Source organism: Nycticebus coucang, chromosome 22 (genome assembly GCF_027406575.1).
Source record: "Nycticebus coucang isolate mNycCou1 chromosome 22, mNycCou1.pri, whole genome shotgun sequence".
NCBI lineage: Eukaryota > Metazoa > Chordata > Mammalia > Primates > Lorisidae > Nycticebus > Nycticebus coucang.
Window position 1 is genome coordinate 53,488,407 of NC_069801.1, and position 19,508 is coordinate 53,507,914.

At 46.2% G+C, this 19,508-nt stretch overlaps 1 protein-coding gene across 1 annotated transcript in view; it reads right to left on the reverse strand.

Annotated features, from left to right (window-relative positions):
- The window catches only part of PLPP3 (phospholipid phosphatase 3), an 89,711-nt gene that overhangs the window by 24,222 nt on the left and 45,981 nt on the right, over positions 1-19,508 (reverse strand). The window contains exons 3-4 of the mRNA XM_053575185.1: positions 3,502-3,782; positions 3,053-3,110 (exon numbers count right to left, since the gene is read on the reverse strand). Coding sequence (XP_053431160.1) covers positions 3,053-3,110; positions 3,502-3,782 — 339 coding nt within the window. The remainder of the gene's footprint in view (positions 1-3,052; positions 3,111-3,501; positions 3,783-19,508) is intronic.

The following is a 19,508-nucleotide window of genomic DNA, read 5'->3' on the forward strand; positions in this document are numbered from 1 at the left end:
ATAATTAAAAAAAAATAAAGAGAAAAGAAAAGAAAAAAAATAGACACGATCATCTCCCTTTTACAGATGGGTATACTGAGGCTCTAAAGCTAAGTAACCCATGGCTCCATAGCTAGTAATGGACATGGTCAGATTTGATTCCATATCAAAAGGGGGCAATGTGATGCCCAGTTGGCTCCACTGTGATTCTCCCCAAGGCTCCAGGGACGCCATGTACCACAGGCTGCGTCCACAAAAAGCACAGAAAGTGGGTTTGGCCCACTCCAGCACTTCCTGAAGCCCCACAGAAAGGCACTGGGGGAGGGTCTGAGGGCTTCTCGGAAAGGCTGCAGGACTGCCCACCCCCTGTGGTGGGCAGCAAGGCTGTCCTTCAGACTTCCTTTAGAAAGTTTTACAAATTGGACGTTCCAATGGCTGGGATTTCTCTGTAACATCACACCACAAGCCCTGGCCAAGAGCTGCTATCCTCATTTTTTATCTCTTATCTTCAGAGGTTGTTTTAGGGCAAGATAAACTGAGTGCTAAACATGGAGCTGTGTGCATACATATATATGCTGTGTGTGTGTGTTTACATGTGGGCGTCTGCAAGTTGGGAGTGCTGACTATGTGTGTGTGCAAGAGTTCCAAAAAGTGCGGCTACGTGCACGACAGCATGGTGGCTGAGGGTATAATAATATGCTCAGGAGATGAAGGATTAAGAAGGCGCTTCTCTTTCTCCCTCTCTCCCCTTTTCCCTCCCTCCTTCTTTTCTTCCTTCCAGCAATATGAAGGCATTATAATTTCTTCCTCCCTCAGAGAGATGCAAAGGAACCTCCAGTCACAATCTACTCCTCACCCGTCATCCCCTCAGAGATTTCTGGCTGTAACCACAGCTGGTTAGGAGGTGGTGGTGCAGTTGGAGAGGGCAGGGGACATCTCAACCGTTACAGCAGAAAGAGAAAGGCAGGCCTCCTCCATGTGAAGTTGAAATTAGGGCCAAGGGGTTACAGTCTTTAAGCTTATCCTGCAGAGGTTTGTTGTTTGTTTGTTTTGGTTTTCCTTTTTTTTTTTGTTTGTGGTGAAGTACTATAAAAAGAACCTATAACTCAGGAGACCGAGGCAGGTGGATCCCTTCAGCTCAAGAGTTTGAGACCAGCCTGAGCAAGAGTGAGATCCCATCTCTACTTAAAATACAAAAACTAGCCAGGCATTGTGTTGCGCACCTGTAGTCCTAGCTACCTGGGAGGCTGAGGCAAGAGGATCGCTGGAGCCCAAGAGTTTGAGGTTGCTGTGAGCTGTGATGCCACAGCACTCAACCCAGGTTGACAGAGACTGTCTCAAAAAAAAAAAAAGAAGAAGAGAAAAGAAAGAGAAAGAAAGAAAGAACCTATAACAATGCTCAAATCCTAAAAACTAGCCTTCAGTAGTTATTTGCCTCTTACTGACTGTAGACCTTTCATCACTTAATTTCTTAGATTCAGGTTTGTTTGTTTTTATCCCAAAGTAAGATAAAACACCCCTCACAGGTCACTGAGAAGCTAATGTGGTAGCATAATTTAGATACAGTGCCTGCTCACAGAAGGCTCCCAAAACTTGTCAACATCTTCACCTTTTGGGCAGCTGTAAAGGACACAGTGCACAATGTTGGATTCAAAATTATCTAGTATTTTTTTCCCTTGGAATAAAATGAAAGGACATGGGGAAAAAATGAACACATACCCAACCTCTCTATGCACCTTTATAAAACAGTGAAATGACATTTTTAAAATTGGTTCCAGCTCTGGGTAAAATATACACATGGAGCAGGAACCCAAATATCTTTGCTAAATTATCCTATCTAAGAACAAAACAAAAACAAAAAAGACAAAAAGAAAGAGGAAAGGAGGGAAGTACTATTCATGAATAAATAAAATCCATGTTCAGTGTTTTCACAGATTGGAAGCCTGGAGGCCTCCAAACTTGGAAAAGATTTGGAAAAACAAAACAAAACAATTTCTCTGTCAGTCTTTCCCCCCTAATTCCTAATTATGTTTCTTTAAATTTGTTGAAATCAAAATGTTCTTTTTCCAAACAGCTTATGCTCCTCTGAGCTGGGCCTGACCTCTCAGCACCTTCCCACTCTGAACTCCATGAAAGCAGCCAAAAGCAGGAAGTGACTGGCATCGGGACCTCGTTCAAGGGGAGGAAGGGCAGGGGAGCCCATATTTAACTGACAGAGAAACAGAGCAGCCTGCTGTCTGCATGGCAGCCGGAGGGGAGCAGGCCGCTTCGCCCGCTCTGTCAAGGCACCTCCCGGAAATCAGAGCAGACACGGCCGGCCGTGGGCAGGTGGGCAGGGCAACTTGTGAATCACACCATAGTTGCATCACCAGCTACAGGACGACAGACAAGCCGCTTAACCTTGCTGGGCCTTGACCTCTGGATTCAAGAAGTGAGGACACAGACTTCATACGCCACAAGCATTGTTAAGAGGTCCCGTGTCCTCGTGAATGCACAAGTATTTTGCAAAACTCAAAATCACTCTAAATAGGTAATGACAATCCTCAAAGCCCTTTCACCAGGAGCATATGAGGGAAGACAGGCACGGTGGACACTGCAAAACATGTGATCAGAAGGTGTGGGTCTGGGGGGCAGTTTTGAAGTGCCTATGCAAATTTTGGCAGTTTGCTTAAATTCTCAGACCATACTCGGTAACTTTTCCCATAATAGAGATAATATTACTTCTAAGGTTACTCTAAGAATCAAGTGAGTTCATGGTTTTTCCAAAAACAGTACTTGTACCATAAAATGTTAGACAAGTGTCTTTATTGCTTTTATCATTTCAAAAAGGAGGCTCAATCCTGACCAAGCAATCATGGCAAATGCTATTATTAGTTGAAAAATGGGAAATCCCTGGAAAGTAAAACCACTTGTGCTGAGGCAGTGGCAGAGCGCGGAATGAAAGCTAACTTTTCTAGCTCACCTTTTTCAAGCATTTTACAGCGAAGTCTGTCCCTAACTAGTTTGAGGGCTGTTAAGATCAGCAGTTTAAGCTGGGGCTGGACGGCATTGGAATGAGAGGGCAGGTACTTACCACCAAATACAGCATGGTGTACATGGAGAAGGAGGCGTGGCCAGAGAAGAAGGACTTCCTGCAAGAGCAAGAGAGGGCCATGAAAGGGCCATATTCACACCCCTGACACACACTTGTCGGTCTGTCTTCCCTCCCTAGACTTAACCTTGAGAGCAGGCTCTGTCTTGTTCATTTCTGCATCCTTGGTAGTGCTTTGGACACATGCCTGGAACGTAGCAGGCACCCATGCACTCGTGAATAAACAAAAGAAGGAATGAATGAACAGTCTTACTGATGCTATACCATAATTATTTATGGACCTCTCTGTCTCCATTACTTGACCGTGAGTTCCTCAAGAACAGGGACTGTGCCTTACTCACCCATCTAAACCAGAGCACAGCTAGAAGCACTCACGGAACAGCACTGCACCCCAGGGGTGCCTGCTGCGGCCTCCGGGAGGGGTCTCTCACCTAGCCTCCTGGACTTTGCTGTCATCGCCTCTGCATTTGTAGTTCTGAATGTAGCCATCGGAGCAGTTGATCAGGTTGAAATCAGGGTTGCAGACACTCAAGAAGTGAGGACGCAGGCGGCCGATGGACACTTTGGCAATGTCTGTGAAAGACTGGCTGATGGCACAGCCGAAGAGGAAGCAACCCACTTGCTTATAGAGGGCTGCCACATAGGGATTCTGAATCGTCGACCGGGACTTCTCCTTCAGGTAATAGATCCGGTAGAATTCCCCTGTGATGATCTGAAAGGAATTTGAGCAGGAAGTCAGGCAGTGTCGAGACTCACCATCAAAACAGATGCTATAACGGACATCTAATGACATGGGAGAATAGTCAGCACTTTAGGTTATAATGTATAAAATCCTAGTTTTCTATTTAAGAAGCATACAGATCACGTGAGCACAAGAGGAAAGATCAAAAGTGCTAAAATGATTATTTTGTTTTTTTAAGTCCTATATATGCCACATAAAACCTTTGTAACAGGAAAAATACACAACTGAATATATTTTTTAAAGAGAGAAACAAATAAGGATTTAGCTGTAGAAAAAAGTAATTAAATGAAGAATGATGGACATGATTAAGGGTAACCAGGATGTCAGGGGATCTGAGGGGTCTGAACAAATTTCAGATTCTGGGATTTGGCATAAAGGACTCCCAACAATAATGTGACCCTATCAAGGGCCTCAGCCAATGTGGTACCAACATTGCCTGTCATGGTGGAGGTTTCTGTACGAAGGGTGAGTACACCACAGCCCAGTTCCAGAGAGCCCAGGCTCTGCCACCTCGTCGTGTTCTTCAGCAGTAAATAACCCAGCCTCTCCACGTGTCAACCTCCTTCTCCATAAACCCAACCTCTCCACGTGTCAACCTCCTTCTCCATGAACCCAGCCTCTCCACGTGTCAACCTCCTTCTCCATGAACCCAACCTCTCCACGTGTCAACCTCCTTCTCCATGAACCCAACCTCTCCACATGTCAACATCCTTCTCCATGAACCCAGCCTCTCCACGTGTCAACATCCTTCTCCGTGAACCCAGCCTCTCCACATGTCAACCTCCTTCTCCGTGAGCCCAGCCTCTCCGCGTGTCAACCTCCTTCTCCGTGAGCCCAACCTCTCCACGTGTCAACCTCCTTCTCCGTGAGCCCAACCTCTCCGCGTGTCAACCTCCTTCTCCGTGAGCCCAACCTCTCCACGTGTCAATCTCCTTCTCCATGAACCCAACCTCTCCGCGTGTCAACCTCCTTCTCCGTGAACCCAACCTCTCCGTGTGTCAACCTCCTTCTCCATGAACCCAACCTCTCCGTGTGTCAACCTCCTTCTCCATGAACCCAACCTCTCCACATGTCAACATCCTTCTCCATGAACCCAGCCTCTCCACGTGTCAACATCCTTCTCCGTGAACCCAGCCTCTCCACATGTCAACCTCCTTCTCCGTGAGCCCAGCCTCTCCGCGTGTCAACCTCCTTCTCCGTGAGCCCAACCTCTCCACGTGTCAACCTCCTTCTCCGTGAGCCAACCTCTCCACGTGTCAACCTCCTTCTCCATGAACCCAACCTCTCCGCGTGTCAACCTCCTTCTCCGTGAACCCAACCTCTCCGTGTGTCAACCTCCTTCTCCATGAGCCCAACCTCTCCACGTGTCAACCTCCTTCTCCATGAACCCAACCTCTCGGCGTGTCAACGTCCTTCTCCGTGAACCCAACCTCTCCGCGTGTCAACCTCCTTCTCCGTGAACCCAACCTCTCCACGTGTCGATCTCCTTCTCCATGAATCCAAACTCCACGTGTCAACCTTCTTCTCCGTGAATCCAAACTCTCCACGTGTCAACCTCTTTCTCTGTGAGCCCAACCTCTCTGCATGTCAACCTCCTTCTCTGTGAATCCAAACTCTCTGCATGTCAACCTCCTTCTCCATGAACCCAACCTCTCCACGTGTCAACCTCCTTCTCTGTGAACAGAGGTCACTCACCTTCGCAAGAGCTGTTGGTGTAAATGTGACAACATGAATAGAAAGATGAGCTGGGCCATAGAAAGTGATGCTTTTATTTCAGTTTTCAGAAGCATGGTATCATGAGTAGAAGACTGGCCTGAACACGAAGGAACTTTTCATACAACACCCAGTGTTTGTGGACTCCCTCAGACGCTACAGGACAGTGAGTGAGTCCTGATTGCTATACCCTGTGTCTACCCCTTGGTGCTTAGGGGAGACTTACCACTACTTTTTTTAAAAAAAGCCACCGTTATTAATTACCTACTGTATACCAGGCATGGCTTTTACATTCTCCATTTCATGAAATCCTCACAACCACCACGAGATAGATACACTGAGCCTCAGAGAGGGGAAGCCTCACCTCACCCCAAACGGCCAGGCTTTCTGTTAAGGATGGGGGCCAGCCGATGGTCTGTAAGGTGAACGCCTGCGATAGACTCGGCTGCTGCCCTTGTCTGAACTCCACAGCATGGCTCTGGCCACTTCCTGGTTGCAACCACAGCCCGGGGACAGTGATGGTCAACTCATCACTCACCACAAAAATCCCTTTCACACTTCCTCATGGGGCAGGATGCAGGGCCACGCTTGCCCTTTCAGGGAGCCGAGAGCATGTTCAAGACCACAAGGGAAGCAATACACAGGCACATGCGGATGCTCCTCTGCAAAGGCTCCCGTTATTCTTTTCCAGTGGGGGAAGGCATCGATCAAGGTCCGATCGAGGTCCCCTGGGCTCCGAGGAAGGACAGCCACATAGAACAGAAGCACCACGGATGAGCAGGTGCAGGAGTGGGAACACGACCACCTCTGCCCAGGTCCGCACTGTGCCTCTGGGTATAAGCGCTTTATGTCTGTGTGTGCCACACTTTGTCTTCCCAGACTGTGTAGAATATGAGTCTCTATCAGAGGGACGTGGTCAAAGGCCAGTCTAGCCAGCATCCTGGCTTAGCCATTCCCTGCGAGAACAGAACTAACATCTGACCCTGCAGAGGCGCCCAGGGACTACAGGGTGAAGGAACAAATAAATGAAAGGAAGTAGGCCAGTAGTCCTTGGAGTTGCCCTATTGCAAAATTGGAACTATCCCTTCACCATTACCAAGAGCTCTTTGATAACACGTTGTAGAGATTAAACCTGAGAAGTGTGGCAAGTCATTAATGAAAGGGGCCATTATACATGGAAGCAACTTAGGTCTAAATAACTCACATCCAAAGATTAGACCCAGGTGTACTGACTCTCTGCCCAGCATTCTTTCCTATACTCATGATCTAATTCCCCTCTTGAACCTCTTTATACTTTTACCCTATGTAACCTTTCAGGCAAATAAGTTCCAGATGTTTATTACCACAATCATGTTCTCTTGCTCTTCTTTATTTATAAATCATACTCATGTGACTTTATATGCAGGGGGGAGAACACTGGACTAGAAGTCAAGTGGCCAGGGCTCACGTCCCTACTCGCTGAGTGAATTTGGCACAAGTTGGTTTCTCCAGCTGCAGAATGAGGGTATTAGACTCCAGGATTTATTACTTCATAATTGCAATGACATTTATTCTTGATTCTTCTGTGCTACCTCTACCACCAGCCTGCCAACCAGGCAAAGGCAATAAGGAACAGCAGAGAAAAGTTACTTCCCTGAAGATGACCTCGCTGGCAAGGAGCAGAACCAAGGCCCCAGGCAAAATCCCTGACATTGGACCAGAGATTGAGAAACAGGCTCAGTGTGAGCATCAATCAGCATGATTTCCTGTTTGATGCTGAGAAGGAGCACATAGGTTTCCACAGCAAACTCGAGTCTCTTGCATAAATTTATTGATTAATCTCAGATGAGTCACCTCTCTGCTTCTGTCACTTGTGAGAGAAGGGGGCTGATTACAACTCAAGGACTCTAACATCCCATCATCCTAAAACTTCCACTTTCAGGGCCACGGTCTTAAGCAAGTAAACTGCAAATTCAAACGCTTCTTCTTCTTCATGGAAAGACCAAAGAGGAAAACATTTTAAGGACACCTCAAATTCCTAATAATGTAAATAATGGCAGACATCCCTTACATTTCTCTTAAACTGTAGCTTCATTTAATCTTCTGTATGAAGAAGATATACCCATTCTGCAGGTGGGAATACTAAAGCTCTGGAAGATGGTGATTTATGGGAAGGCTGCGATGCTAGGAAGTGACAGAGTCAAAAGTAAATAAAGCCCAAGTATTCTGACTCTCTCTTTTTTTTTTTTGTAGAGACAGAGTCTCACTTTATCACCCTCGGTAGAGTGCCGTGGCATCACACAGTTCACAACAACCTCCAACTCCTGGGCTTCAGCGATTCTTTTGCCTCAGCCTCCCGAGTAGCTGGGACTACAGGCGCCCGCCACAACGCCCGGCTATTTTTTGGTTGTAGTTCAGCCGGGGCCAGGTTTGAACCCGCCACCCTCGGTATATGGGGTCAGCGCCCTGCCGACTGAGCCACAGGCGCCGCCCCTGACTCTCAATCTCAAGTTCAAAGACCCACAGCAGACTCTGCTGAGATAATTTTATTATTTCTACATTTCCAGTGTAGAGTAGCGACTGCAGATTTTTAAGGAGAGGGCCAGGCTGAAGCCATTTAGCAGACACATGACTCCAGGACCACATGGCTTCTGGGCCAGCCCTGACAGATTTTGGAGTTAATGAGCAACAAATTATGTATTTTCTGTATCCTCTTGTACAGAAGGGTTGGGGAGTCGACAACACAGCCATAAATCATCCTTATGAACCAGCCAGACTTGGCTTCTTGTAATCCTAACCCTTTAAAAAGGCCATTTAATGAAATTTAGGCTGTGAAAGGCAGCCGGAATACCTCACCTCTATAGAAGAGGCGAAGGCTTAAATTGTTCTCCGACACGTTACACACCTAAACTCTGGAGTCTCAGATTTACTGCTTTCGGACTTTATTCATTACTCACAATGTTTTTATTCCTGGGTAATAAAATAAGCTCTTCCCTCCCGCACCCCCTCCCAAGGCTCTGTCCCCACCCCCAGACTCCAGGGGCCCTAAGCCTTCATTTCTGCCTCAGTCAGCAAGGTTCTGATATGTAAATTTCCCTGCCGAGAAAATGCCTTCAATGTTGATCCCTTTCTGAAACAGCAAGCAATAGATTCTGGGGGTGATGGCAAGCTGCCAGGCAAGCAGAGGCAAATTCTCCCCTACCTGCCTTTTAAAGCACTTGGCACAGAATCTGGAAACTAATAAAATGGGAAAGTATTGCAATTAAGCTACAAGGGGACAGAAGGGGATCAGTCCCTGCCTGGGAATGGCTGCAGTTGGGAGGGAGCTTGTCTTCAAGTGCAAGACAGCGCCTCTTGTCTTTCTGGTGACATATTTACATAAATATTAAACTATTCCAGAGAGAAAAGATGAAGAAAATTGAGGATGGATTTGGGGGAAGAAACAGAGGAGGGGATGGTGAAAGAAGCACTAACTATAAAGCCAAAAATCTGAGGTCTGAATCTGTCTACTGCCCTAGGCAAGCGGCTCCACCTGTCCCGGCTTAGATGTCCTCACCTATAAAATAAGGTTAATAACGTCCACATACCAAGACTGCCAGAGAATCCAATAAGGTGATATGCCAAATGCCTTGTGCCCATCACGAGAGTCCTCCAAAGGTTAAGTTCTTTTCTCTTTGCCTCAGTGAAGGGAAAAAACAAAGACAAAACCTCCAAACTAACACATCCTTTGTAGAGATTATCTCTTCCACAGTGCTTCTAAGAGCTCCTTAAAAGAAAGCATTCTCCATGGAAGGCTAGAGCCAGAAAATGCGATGATGAATGGTTGATGTTGGTTTATTTTTTGAGACAGAGTCTCACTATGTCGCCCTCAGTAGAATGCCATGGCGTCACAGTTCACAGCAACCTCAAACTCTTGGGCTTAAGTGATTCCCTTGCTTCAGCCTCCCAAGTAGTTGGGACTACAGGTGCCCATCACAATGCCCGGCTATTTTTTTGTTGCAATTGTCACTGTTGTTTAGCAGGCCCGGACCAGGTTCGAACCTGCCAGACTCACCAGCCTCGGGGTATGTGGCCGGAGCCCTACCCACTGAGCTATGGGCACCAAGCTGGTTGATGCTGGTTTTGACCACTTTATCTGGGACATCTTTTTCAGAAGAATAAAATGGAAGGGAAGTCTGAACTCAAAGCAGAAAGAACAAGCCTGCTGTACTGTTTTGTGTTATTTTTAACATTCCACTGTATTATTTATAAATTACCCACAAGAAAAGTAATATTTTTGCACTCACTGTCTCAACAATTCTTCTCTTAGAGATTAAGAACTCATCTCCTTCCCCTGCTGAGTATGAAGGACAAACTTCCCTATATTCCGATCGGCTCCATGAACTGCCAGGTGAATGGTATTTAACTTAACACTGGTTTTGAGCTCCCAGACTTGTGAAGCACATATTATCTTGACCTAATAAAACACGATGGCCTCAAGGAAAAAAAAATTTTTTTCTAGTATAGCAGTCAATGTATTAATAATAATAATATTAGCATAGCACTTGACAGCTTACAGAGCTTCTCATGACACCCTATGAATTCCTAAACTGTTACCAACACTTTATGAATGAGAACGGTGAAGGCCAGAGAGGCTAGTGAATCACCCTTGATCAAAAATAAGGCAGTGACAGGATCATCACCGAAGCCTGGACTGGCTCATCCTAATTGCTGTGCTATTCCTGATGGCATCAAGCTGACTTTTTCTTAGAAGTCCTAGTAGGCGGCAATATCTATACCTCTCGCAAGATAGATGTACGCTGAATGCCCAACAACGTCCCGTGACCTTGTGAGGCACTTGTACCTCGAAGTCCTTGCTAGCCACAGAGGGCCGAACTGTTGTTCCACATCTCAGTTATGTGTGTCGATGAACTTCTTTCTGCCCAGAAGAGATTCATTCAACAAATATTTGATCATGAAGAATCATGAAGGGAGAATCATTTTTCTCAGTCCCAAGGGAAAGGACAAATTAAAAAGGTCTTTGGAACCTGTTTCTAAGGATGAAGACAAAAATACAGCCGTATTTTCTCTGGTGCTGAGTACTCCATCTACTGCGAAAAACTATAGTATGTTTAGTTACTAGAAATAATTGATTAGAAAGTTAACCTCTGATTCTTCTCTCTCTTGGGTTATCTTCAGCCTTCTTGGCAGGAGATGGGTACCTCAAAAAAAGGGGAACGAGGACATAGACCGGCCCAAGGCCACCAGCGGAGTTTCTTGGCCTTATGGATACGTTGAAACTCCAATATCTAGAATAGGGACATCCAATATCTAGAATCAGAAGTCAGAGAGAGGCCATTGGAGCTATAATTACGGTTGAAATCAGCAGTGGCCACCGTGTGTCCACAGACTTATGAAGAAGGTGGTGTGAAAGAAAGCGTGATTATTTTCCCCAAAGTCTGGGACTCAGAGCCGGGGGCCTCCTAGACGGCCAGCCCTACCAGGCCAGGCGAGACCCTCCTGGCTCCTCTTTCTGCTGCAGGACCAGCTGCCAAGCTCTGACTCCTTTTTGACCCTGAATTTACCGTGTCCTTGATATACCACCATGCTTTTCTCTGTGTTTCTAAACTTGTTTCTCCTCCTTCCGGTGGTTCCCTATCTGGCTTCTCCCCAATAAATGTGGCTCTTCCCTAGGGTTAAGCTCCTGGCTTTCTGCTGTGATCTCAGCTATTTCAATAGTTTCAATGATCACCTCTCTGAAGATATCCTCCAAAGGGGTGTCTCTCTCTCATCTCTTTCTCCATCAACTCTATTCCGACCTTCTGTTAAATCTCCCAACTCAACATCAAACTGATATTAGCATGCCAAACCAGCCAAGTTTAAGATCCCACCCATTCCAGCTCCTGCCCAAACTTCACTCCTCTCCCCTCTATTTCTGCTCACCAGAAATATAACTGCAAAGATGTGGAATCTTAGACCCCTTCCTGTCCTTGCCCCACTGTTCACCCTAGTTTTGCAAGGTCTCTCACAGGTGTCTTTTTCTCTCTAGTCCCCTTACAAGGCCACCTCTGTGGTTCAAGCCTCATCCTTACCTTGGTTAAGGAACTGACCAAGTTACCTTAAAAATACTCTCTTCCATCTCTAGCCAAAAAATTTAAGTAGGGCGGCGCCTGTGGCTCAGTGAGTAGGGCGCCGGCCCCATATGCCGAGGGTGGCGGGTTCAAACCCAGCCCCGGCCAAACTGCAACAAAAAAATAGCCGGGCGTTGTGGCGGGCGCCTGTAGTCCCAGCTGCTTGGGAGGCTGATGCAAGAGAATCGCCAAGCCCAAGAGCTAGAGTGCTGTGAGCTGTGTGACGCCACGGCACTCTACCCGAGGGCGGTACAGTGAGACTCTGTCTCTACAAAAAAAAAAAAAAAAAAAAAAAATTTAAGTAAAAAATTCTTAGCAGTGAAGGACCTTCACTTGCCACAATCTTCTTTTCCTACTTTAATTTGTCTACTTCCCTTTACTCTGATTATCCAGCCAAATGGGTCTGCTTTGGGGGTTTTCACATGCCCTGAAAACCCTTTATTGTTCTGACGTCTCTGCCATTGCTGATGCAATTCCCCACTGTATGGAAGGTGGGATGTCTGAAGAAAATCCCACCCATCCTTCAAAGCAGAGCTCAAGTGCCAACTAGGGTGCTTGGTTAGAGTTTCAGCTCTTTCTTTTATACGTCTTGGATAACAGAGCTCTCTAAGCTTCAGTTTCTTTATCTATAAAAACGGAGATGATGGCAGTACCAAGAGCAGGGTTTCTGTAATAATTAAATAAGATGCTTCGTGAATGATGATGATGATGATGATGATAAAGGCTTGGTCTGTGATAACAGCCTTGAGTGATCTTCCTCTCAACTCCCACAGCAGTTTATTTATATCTCATACAATCTACAGCTTTAGACGTGTTTTTTCCTTGACGCTCTCATCCACCTAGGACTTACCACCAAGGGCTTCCCTGTCTCTCTTCTTATTCTCAGACTACTTCCTCTCCTTGAGGTCTAATCAGCCCTGTTCTTGCCTTACATCGCCTCTAGACCATTAGCATTCAGCCCTGTTCTTGCCTTACATCGCCTCTAGACCATTAGCTCCATGGGCAAGATCTATGTTTACACCTCAGCTGGCGGCTGATAGGCCAAGGTGACAACCGTAATACCTGATAATGTAGCGTCTAGCTACACCCTGGAGGGGATCGCCTGCTACGCCAACCGCTGACGTGCACTGCCATGCTCAGGCAGTTATCTGCCCACTTGCCTAGATGTTTAATCTTCCTCTAGCCCAAGAACGAAGAGCTTTTGTAGCTAACTAGCTGAAGAGCACGTTCCATAGCACCCAGCAAAGAGTGGGCCTTCCAGCAATGTCTGTCAAAGCACTTGGATTTGAAAACCAAGCTCCCCCATTCCCCAAGCAGAGTCACTTTGCACTAGTCACGTAAGCCCTGTAACCCTCAGCATGCCCCCTCCTTTGTAAAATGCGGTAAGCAACACCTAGCTCACGTAGGGAAGAGAACGGAAGATGAAGCATGTGTTTCTAGTCCATTAATTGACTCACAGATGTTACTGGATTCTCCACCCCATCCCCAAAAACACACTGATTCACACAGAATGCATCTCTTAGTCCCTTAAGCCTTATCATTTACAATGGAGAATACTGTCGCCTTCATAGCTGATTATCTTTTTCAAACAGTCACAAATCCCAACGAGCTTTGTCTAAGGAAGAGCCGCTGCTATTCCGGGGGGGTGGAGAAAGGGAGCAAATGACACCCTAGACTGCGCGGTCTCAAAGGCTGTGTCTGTTAAATCACAAATAGATGCCCTCCCACCAGCCCTCCAGGGAGGCGAAGGTCTCAGCAGAACACCACAGCCATCTGATCAGGGGACAGGACAACACAGTTGAAAGATTAATGTGGCCTGTCTCTGTTGGTGGCTTCAGTAATTGCACAGATGTAGTGGATTGTAAACTAGGGGACTGGGTCTCCCACTCACGCACTGCTGGGCCAGCACAACTTTACTTTTTTCCGAGTTGAAAACTCGACTAATCTTTAATGAGGAGGCAACGTTGGGGAACCTTGTTTTCTTGGCAGGCCTCTTACAGATAAAGGGAGATGGGGGAGGGGGAGGAACTAATGCAGTCCAGATGTGGGCAAACTGAAGCTTGATACTGAATAAACAAGTCTCGGAGGTACTAAGCTCTTCTTCTTGTCTGCATGGGGTGCAGAGAGTATTCCCATGTGCCTCATGGGGCATATTTAAGATTGTAGGGAAGAAAATAAGATAACTTTTTGTCGCGACGTAGAGCCTGTACATCTTCTGACCTATGCTTTTGATTTTCTGCTCCCGATTTACAGCGTCTTTGGTGACTTTTACAAACACACATTGAGGTCTGTGCCTTGCACTAGCCATATCAGATGAAATCAGATCAGTCCCTCCCCTTTGCTAACAGGGTAGCCAGGAAATAGACAAATAAATAAAAAGACAACTCAGCATAGTGACTACAAGGACAGAGGTGGGCCTAGGGTTCTCTAGGACCTTTGGAAGGTGGGGGGTGGGCAGCGGAGGAATTCCTCCTGGAGAAGCTGTCTGCTTGGTTTATATTAGAACCTACCAGGTGCCTGAGAAAAAGACCTGGCCTAGGTCTTCCAAAAACCTAGCTGGGGAGACAAGCCTTGTACACAAATCACACTACAAGGCAATATGCACTAAAGGTGCCATCTGCCTGCTGGAAATGGGGCAGCCACTGGCAGTGTAGTGCCAGGGGACAACACGCAGTTTGTTGAACTGGAGCTCACCGCTGTGTCCCTGACATCTGACACGCCACAGGTGTTCTCTAAGTCAGTTTGGAAGGCAGGCAGGCTGCAGAAGGCCGCAGGAGGGTCATGACTTAAACAGCCCCTGGAATCAGGGAACCCCCTAGTCTTGCCCTGCCACTAATCGTTGTGGGAAAGTCACTTGATATCCTTGAGTCCCAGCTGACTTAGCTCTAACATTCAACTGCCCAGGATCACTACCAGGTGCAAATAAGAATGAACATAGAAAAGCTGTTTTGTAAACTGGGTATCATTACACACATAAAAAGAATAATTGCTTACTGATCACACACATCATAGCTCTTGATGTGATAGCCAAAACACACCTGTGGAGTTGGTGAACTGTTGTCACCAACTGACAGAAAAGGGAAGTGTAGCTGCAGGGGCCTGGTGGCTTGCCTGGGGTTGAAAGACAAGAAGCAGAAGAAATAAGTAAGCCCAGAGGCTGGACGTGAACCTGAGTTAGAAGACAGCAAAGGCTGGGCTTTTGCTCTAGTTAGGGAATATCATTACAGAAGTCAGAGTCAAGCAGGGTCCAGGAGAGAAGGCAGCATTTTTATGGCTATAGGGAGAGAGGGATTCACCTATGACTCACCGTGTATCAATTCCTAGATTTCAAAAATATGTATAAACTTCTCTTGGGGTGTGACCAAGACAAGCACTGAGCCCATGTTTATTTAAAAAGAATACTGAGCATTTTTCCCCTATTAAAATCTCTGCCCATAATGCTCTTCACAGTATAGGCTGGGAGGTGAGATAGGAGATGAAATTTCGCTGTTTGCGCCTAATCTCATTGCTGCTACTCTCATTAAGCCTTTGCAAGGCAGGGGCAGGAACCATTGCTTTGTGGATTTGGAAGGAATTCCTATTATGCTATAATTCCAGAATCTGAGCTACATCTGAAAAAGAGGTCAAAATGACTAGGTTTTTCCATATCTCTTGCCATGGAAAGGTGTCTGCTTTCTCCATAACTTCTGAGGATTTGCATTTCTAACCACACTGGTCTTCTCCACTGCCATCCCATTCCTTTGCTGTGGGGGCCGTGCAAACGGCAGCCAGGACATCACACCAGCCAAGGCTGCTCCTGCTCTTTTAAACAAACCTGACACTCTGCAGGAGAAGGCCCAGGGCAGCACGCAGCAGGAAGATTCGGTCTACAGCTCTGTGCCCCTCCACCCCACACGACTGTCACTCACGGGCTCCGATCATAAGCACATCCCGGATGGAACCTGCCAGGCTCTTACAGCCAGTTAGGACAGGAAAGTGGGAAATGTGTTGTTGTTGCTTGTTTAAACCATATAGCATTTCCAGAACTGAGTAAAACAAAGCAAATTATTCCCATTGCCTCTGAGATCTTGGCTGTTACTTTGTCCTGTGAGTACTTTTGGCAGCTGTGGCAGGTAAGCAGGCTGGTGGGCCTCATGAGGAGCCCACATTTCACACCTGTCTCTAGCTGAAGTTCAAGGGCAGTTGGATTAGGAGATAAAAGTCCTATTGAAAAGAGGAGTCCTAACCCAAAAGAGACTTGGGTTCTAATAAGTAACTACAAGGAAAGAGCAGGAGATGGATAGCCTAAGGCTGGAGGTCCTTTCCTGACTCTTTTTGCTGGATAATCTGGCTAGGTCTTCACCACAGTCTGTTTACTCACTTATAATAAAAAATAGTGGCTGGGAATGGTGGCTCACCCCTGAAATCCTAGCCCTCTGGGGGGCCAAGACAGGTGGATTGCTTGAACTCACAATTTTAAGACCAGCCTGAGCACGAGTGAGACCCCATCTCTACCAAAAACAGAAAGACTAGCCAGACCCGGTGGTGGGCACCTGTAGTCCCAGCTGTTCAGGAGGCCAAAGTAAGAGGATCTCTTCAGCCCAAGAGTTTGAGGTTGCTGTGAGCTGTGACGCCACCATACTCTACCCAGGGTGACAGAAAAAAACAAAAAACAAAACAAAACAAAAAGAAATGAATAAATAAAAATTAAAAAAAATAAATATAGTTAACATCCACTGAGCATTCTGTATGTGCCAGGCGCTGAGTGACTTTATACACATTAGCTTATTTAATTCTCAAAACCTTAGAAAGTAGACACATTATCTCTACTTAACAGTGAGCTTACTGAGGTTCAAGGAGGTGAATTAACTTGCCACCTGTTCCGCAGCAGAGAGGTTCAGATAGGAACCAAACCCCATGCTCAACTGAAAACCACAAAAACAGCTAGCTGGGTACTCTTGGGGTTCCTTCAATAGTGAAATGTATCGACACAGATCACCCGCTTCCCTGCCACATGGCAGCATTTGACCCAAAGATAACAATTACTGCCTTAATTTCTTGGCTGTTATTTCTCTGACCTATGGAAGATGCTATCTAAAAACTTACTTTGCTGACATCGCACGGAAAGGGGAAGCAAGGCTGTAGACGTCCTGTAAGGCCACAGCACAGGGCTGTTTCAAGGAAACCTGGGAGGGCAGGAAGCGCTGTCATTAAAACACCGGCCTGACATAAGGAAAGGGGCCAGACACAACGGAGCTCTCCAAAGCAGAGTTTCCTTTAATATGCTGGCATGCCTTGAGGAGAAAAAGATTGGGCTTGGCGAGTGGGAGGAGGAGAGGTTCTGGCCTGAAGGTTTGCTTGGGGACAGAAGGATGGGAAGAGGCTCCTGGATCCCCAAGCAGCTATTTGAGCATTTTTCTTTGCCCATCTTAGAGTCCGGCCAGAAGGCAGGAGCACTCCCATATGAAAAGAATCTGCACGTCCCAGCCGGCCCACTGCTGCAAACTACATTGCCAGGCACTCTGGTGCACGCGTTTGATGCTTACAGCAATCCTCTTGAGGGAATCCAAACACCACTCCCATTTTACAGGTGAGGAGAATGAGGGTTGGCGAAACCAAGGATTGACCTACTTCATGCAGTTTGGAGATTCTCTGAAGAGTGTCTTTTTCCACAGCACTGTGCTTGGAAGCAGCGCACTGGGCAAGCCAGGAACAACCCCGTGGAGAGAGTAAAAAGCACGAGATATTCCTGCCCCTGTGCCGCTTTTATCTCAGCACGCTCCTGGTATAGTCAGTTCCCTTAAAGCCTTCAATTCCCTAATCCTCCAACTGTCAAAAACACCTGTTCAAACCTCAGTGTAAGATCCTATGCAATTATTTGCCTTCCACGACAAACGCCTTCTTCAGGGACAGCCATTCTTTCTGGAGAACTCAATCCCACAACTGTCAATGTGGAGCAAATAGTAAAATCAGACCTTTCAGTTTTCAGTTTTTGAATACAAAGATCCTTAGTCCACCTTTCAGAAACTACTACAGTTGCCAAATGGACTGTTTTTCTTTTAAAGGTTGGAAAGAATTCTACTAGCCTCCCTCTCCTCTCCCCAAATTCAAGCTGTTGACTGTGTGCCTGGTTTACGATGTTATTAAAAAACAAAGAGGGGTCTCAAAGTTTACAACCAATCCCTAGAATGGGCGAGTCCAAAAGAAAAACTTGTTGAATGTGGTTCATGTAACATCAGCAGCTTACATGTGCTCTAGAGCAGGCAAGGTAAGCTAAGTGGCTCCCCCCGCAGCTCTTCTGGATGGGTTGGCCGTCCTGAAATGTCAATCTGAAAGGTGGAAGGACGGCTTTGAAATAAGCCAGGCACAGGCTGGAACCCCAATTTTTACTAGCTGTGGACTTTGAGCGTGTCACTCAACCCTTTTGAGTTCAGATTCCCTATTTGCAGATGGGAATAATAGAATAATAGCCCTTATTTCATATTTAGTATCTTTCTTTCTTTTTTTTTTTGAGTCAGAGTCTCACTGTCACCCTGAGTAAAAGGTAGTGGTCGCATAGCTCACAGCAACCTCAAACTCTTGAGCTCAAGCGATCCTCTTGCCTCAAGCCTTCCAAATAACTGGTACTATTGTGGCGCCCACCGTAACACCCAGCAGTGTTTTTCTATTTTTAGCAGAGATGGGGTCTTGGTCTTGGACACGCTGATCTCCAATTCTTGAGCTCAAGCAATCCACCCACCTAAGGCCCCCAGAGTGCTAGGATCACAGGTGTGAGCCACCCTCTGGACCAGTCATATCTAGTATTCTTTTTTTTTTTTAATTAAATCATAGCTGTGTACATTAATGCCATCATGGGGTACAATGTGCTAGTTTTATATACAATCTGAAATATTTTCATCACACTGGTTAACATAGCCTTCACAGCACCCTCTTAGTTCTTGTGTTAAGACATTTATATTCCACATTTAGTAAATTTCACATGTACCCTTGTAAGACGCACGTAGGCGTGGTCCCCCCAATTACCCTCCCTCCACCTATCCTCCCCCCTTCCCTCCTCTCCTCTCCCCTTTCCTCATATTCTTGGGCTATAATTGGGTTATAGCTTTTATATGAAAGCTATAAGTTAGTTTCATAGTAGGGCTGAGTACATTGGATAATTTTTCTTCCATTCTTGAGATACCTTGCTAAGAAAAATATGTTCTAGCTCCATCCATGTAAACATGAAAGAGGTAAAGTCTCCATCTTACTTTAAGGCTGCATGATATTCCATGGTGTACATATACCACAATTTATTAATCCATTTGTGGGTCGCTTAACTATCTCCCTTCTTGGCTCTGGACCCAGGCCAAAAAGAAGTTTCCAGGCTATGCTCAATGGAAGAACAACTCAAGGACCTACAGACGAGAATTTATGACCCTGCTGGGCATGACATCTACCCCTTTCACCTGCATGGCAGGGATTCAAGAGCAAGGAACAAACTTAGAAAAGCTGTAAGCATGTAGAACTCACAACTTCTAAGAATGAATTTCAATCTTCCTCTCTCTCCCCTATTTCCCATATGGACACATCTAAACAGGGTGTTGACCTTCCAGGTAGGGCCCCAAGGATGAGGCTACTGTTGCTCTAAGTAACCCTGGTCCTTGTCAAAGTCCACAGCATATTTCTGCATTATCATCAGGGAGGGTAAATCTGGACTTCACACCTGTGTATGAGTAATATGCTCAGCCATTCAGAGTTTGCAAAATATTTTAATATTCACAATCTCATCTTTTACTGCTTATTGCAATGCTGTAAAGCAAGATGGTAATCCTTTGCTTGTATATAACATTGTTAGCAGAGGGCCAGGGCTAGAACCTATTGCTCTGGATTCCAAGTCCTAATTACCTTGGCACCACCTCCAAGGGGACTCCACAAT